The sequence below is a fragment of the Cetorhinus maximus genome, chromosome 21 (assembly GCF_964194155.1).
Source record: "Cetorhinus maximus chromosome 21, sCetMax3.hap1.1, whole genome shotgun sequence".
NCBI lineage: Eukaryota > Metazoa > Chordata > Chondrichthyes > Lamniformes > Cetorhinidae > Cetorhinus > Cetorhinus maximus.
This window is the reverse complement of record NC_135899.1, coordinates 31,806,758-31,810,905: the sequence shown is the minus strand read 5'-3', so window position 1 is coordinate 31,810,905 and position 4,148 is coordinate 31,806,758. Positions and strand designations below refer to the sequence as shown.

The window sequence follows — 4,148 nt, the reverse complement described above, 5'->3', positions numbered from 1 at the left end:
GAGGTGTTCGAGTTGATAGAGTAGTTAGAGAGAAACTATTCCTCTGGTGGGAGAGTCCAGAACAAGGGGGCATCGCATTAAAATTTGAGCCAGGCTGTTCAGGGGTGATGTCAGCAAACACTTCTTCACAAAAAGGGGACTGGAAATCTGGAACTCTCTCCCCACAAAAGTCTGTTGAGGCTGGAGGTCAACTGAAAATTTAAAGTCTGCGATTGATAGGTTTATTGTTAGGCAGGGGGCTTAAGGGCTACAGAGCCAAGACAGGTAGATAGAGTTAAGATAAAGATCAGCCATGATCTAATTGAATGTGTAACGGGCTCAAGGAATTACTCCAGTTCCTCCATTCCTTAAATTCCTCTTGATTGCTCTCTCCACTCTCATCTCCAACAACAATTGGTTAGTGTCATCCTCTTCAACCTCCAGCTGAGCTTCCGACCCCACAACCCTCTCCATCACAAAGATCGCCTACCTCCCCCTCTGTTTCTTCGCCCATTTTTAACATCCCCAACCCTCGCATTAGTTCATCTGTTGAAATCCTCATCCATGCTGTTGTTGCTTCCATACTAGACTAGGCCATCCCAATGCTTTCCTGTCCAGCATCTCATCTTCCACCCTCCATAAACCAGCTCAGTGGTCTCTATCCTAACTTTCACACCTATCACCCCTGTGCTCACTGACCTACACTGGTTCATAGCCCTCACTGCCTCCAATCCTCACTATCTTTGTCACCTCTAACCTCGTTTCCCTCCAAGTACTCTGGACTCCTCCAATTTTGTCATTTAGTACATTCCCCCAGCTCCATTCTTTTCACCCTTCACCCTACCATCAACAGCCAGACTCCAAGCTTTAGAATTCCCTCCTTAAATCCCACCACTTTGACCATGTTTTTGGTCATCCCCTCCTAATATCTCCTTCCTTGTCTTGGTGTTAATTTTTCCCTGATTACGTCTCTATGAAACACTTTGGGATGTTTGACTATATTAAAGTGCTCTATAAACACAAGCAGTTGTCCTCTCACATTCCCTCCAATCCTCAAGCTACTGACCTGGAGTACAGACTGTGGACATTGATTGGCCTCTAGTACTCTGTTCGAGGGGCCATTCAGCATGTGTAGACCCAGACAGTGAATGTTTTGAGACAATGAAGACTGTCACAGCCGAGACACATCCTGCCCTCCCCCTGACTTCCCAGCTGATGAGGAATGGGATTCCTGGCTGATTATTCCCTTCCATAGACCAGAGATACTATGGCTAATTGAAGTCCCTCCATTACTACCCCAGGAATGGCCCCTCCCCTGGGTGCTTGTGCTGGAAGGTCAGAAGCTGAAACCTTTCTAACCACCAAGTATCTGATTGTCTTCTTAGCCAGAGTGAGAGTCAGTGAGTGACTTGTACCTGACTCTGCACTGAAAGGATGCTGAGTTTATACAGGAGCTTTTATACATATTGATGTCTTCTTTTGGTGATGTTTTGCGATCTGGTCAAAGGTTACATTGGCCTTCTTGAAATTATTGGACTGATGGTGGGGGAGGTTCGAAACAGACACTGCTGAGACAGACAGAGCTTTGGAAAGACAGCTCCCCTGTATGAGAACTGGTGGATAAACAACAGACAACTCAGTGTTACTGAAGCCGGTGACTGGCTCCAAGTCCATATGGAGACGTTGGTGTATGGCGAGAGAGGAAGAGTCAGTGAAAGAATCTTGGCACAAACACTGGAAGGGTTTGTCTCCTATGAGGATCTGCTGGTTTTTCTGGGGGTTCGAAAACTGAGCGAAGGCTTTATTGCAGAACTCACACCGACAGGGTTTCTTCCCTGTGCATTGAGGGACCAGGAGATACGCTGAATGCGTGAAAGCCTTGTCACGCACTTGACAACTCAATAGTTTCTCACTGGTGTGGGTGCGCTGGTGCTTCACGAGATTGGAAGAGTGGTTGATAGCTGTCTAACAAACATTGCACCTGAAGTTTCTCCCCTGTGTGAATCCGCTGGTGTCCCAGGAGGATTGAAGATGTAATGAAAGCTTTATTGTAAATCTTACACTCAGAGGATTACACCACTGTGTGGGCCCTCTCATGCAGCAGGAGGTACAATGACTCTTGTGAAAGCTTTGTTGCACACCTAACAATTGAATGGATTCTCACTTGTGTGAAAGTGTAAATAGAGGGACGATGACTCAGAATGATTTGTCACACATCTCACACATGAATGGTTTCTCCTGTGTGAATGCGCTGGTGATTCAGCAGGGCCAATGATTGTGCAAAGCTCTCATTACACAGCTCACAAATGAACGGCTTCTCTCCTGTGTGAATGCGTCGGTGATTCACGAGTGTTGACGACCGTGCAAAGGCTTGGTCACACACCTCACATTTGAATGGTTTCTCCCCTGTGTGAATGCGTCGGTGATTCACAAGCGTCGCTGAGCGTGTGAAAGCTTGGTCACACACCTCACACTTGAAGGGTTTCTGCCCTGTGTGGATCCTCTGGTGCATCAGGAGTTCAGACGATTGGGTGAAAGCCATCTCACAAACCTCACACATGAATGGCTTCTCCCCAGTGTGAGTGCGTCGGTGTCTCACGAGCGTTGATGACCGTGTGAAGGCTCGGTCGCAAAACTCACACTTGAATGGTTTCTCACCTGTGTGGGTCCTCTGGTGCCTCAGGAGATCAGAGGATTGGGCGAAGGCCATCTCACAGACCTCACACCTGAAAGGTTTCTCTGCTGTGTGATTCCTCTGGTGCATCAGGAAGGATGTTGAACTTGTGAAGGCTTTGTCACACACCTCACACTTAAATGGCCTCTCCCCTGTGTGAATGCGTTGATGTTTTCGGAAGGATGACGAGTGGGAGAATGATTTGTCGCACACTTCGCATGTGAACGGTTTCTCCCCTGTGTGAATGCGCTTGTGATACAACAGGGTTGATGATTGTGCAAAGCCCTCATTACACACTTCACACTTGAAGGGCTTCTCCCCAGTGTGAATGCGTCGGTGATTCACAAGCGTCGATGACAGTGTGAATGCTTGGTCACATACCTCACACTTGAATGGTTTCTCACCTGTGTGGATCCTCTGGTGCTTCAGGAGGTCACAGGATCGAGGGAAAGTCTTCTCACAAACCTCACACATCACCGTTTTCGCCCCAGTGTGGATGCTTTGATCATTCATCAATATCGATGACTGTGTGTACGCTTGGTCGCAGACCTCCTGCTTGAATTGTTTGTCTTCCATGTGGCTTCCTTTGGAGTTCACAGTTGTACAACAGACGTAGTTTGCGTTTTAGGAGATAATATGAGGCTGTGGAGCCCTCTCCACGCACCTCTTACTTGAACAGCCTCTTATCTGTAGGAATCAGGTAGTGGTTCATGAGGTTCGATGAATGATTGAAGTTGTCACCACACTTAGAGCCCATTCAAACTTCTTCCCAGCCTCACCCTAGTGGTCACTCACAGCCAAACCTTGGGAAAAACTGGCTCTGATGGAAGACTCCACACCTCTGACCAGTTTCAGATCTGATGATATGTCAAAGCTCCCCTGACCCGACCGATTTCCAGATGATGGTTTCACTGCCTAACCTTCTCTGTGTTGAGCAATGCTGTGAAGGGACTGGATGTCTTCCCACAGTTGTGCAGTTGTTTTTTGGGTGATGGTCAGGATCTATCTGCGGTGTCTATCCTCTCTGTATTCTCTGGTGTAGTACGGTGCAATCTATCTGTAAAACAGGATAAAGAAACATGAATTCCTCCAACTCCCTCTCCTTTTTTGCTGAAGAGGCTGACTCCTCAGTTAGCGACTATTCCCCTGTCTGGGGGATCAGATTCAAGTCCTTTTCTTTTTCCTCACTTGACTGTCACAGACCCTCTGTTTCCAGCAGGGACACTGGATAGTGACCAGGAGCAGACAACGTGGCTACTTTCTTTTCTGCACCCAGACCCCATCTTCCCAGGCACCATAAGGGCAATGGAAAAGACATCAGGCGGAGTGTAAAATGGGCTATCAATTCACGATGAGCTCCTTTCATGCTCATGGTGACCAGTTTTATCCTTTGTTGATGTATTTATATACAAAAAAAACACTCAGGAGAAATGTTAAGTCAAAGCAAATTTTGAAATTTCTCCCTTGTTTTCCATAATTATTTGAAGAAAGCTTC

General features: G+C 47.0%; 1 protein-coding gene across 1 annotated transcript; it reads right to left on the bottom strand.

Annotated features, from left to right (window-relative positions):
• Positions 1-1,213: 1,213 nt before the first annotated feature.
• On the bottom strand, positions 1,214-3,671 carry LOC144695832 (uncharacterized). The gene has a single exon (XM_078566854.1). The coding sequence runs from the start codon at positions 3,227-3,229 to the stop codon at positions 2,198-2,200; it is 1,032 nt and encodes a 343-aa protein (XP_078422980.1). The 5' UTR covers positions 3,230-3,671; the 3' UTR covers positions 1,214-2,197.
• Between the last annotated feature and the right edge of the window lie 477 nt (positions 3,672-4,148).

Coding starts and splice junctions, on each gene's coding strand:
- LOC144695832 (XM_078566854.1), bottom strand. CDS start 3,229: ATGGAAGACAAACAATTCAAGCAGGAGGTCTGCGACCAAGCGTACACA.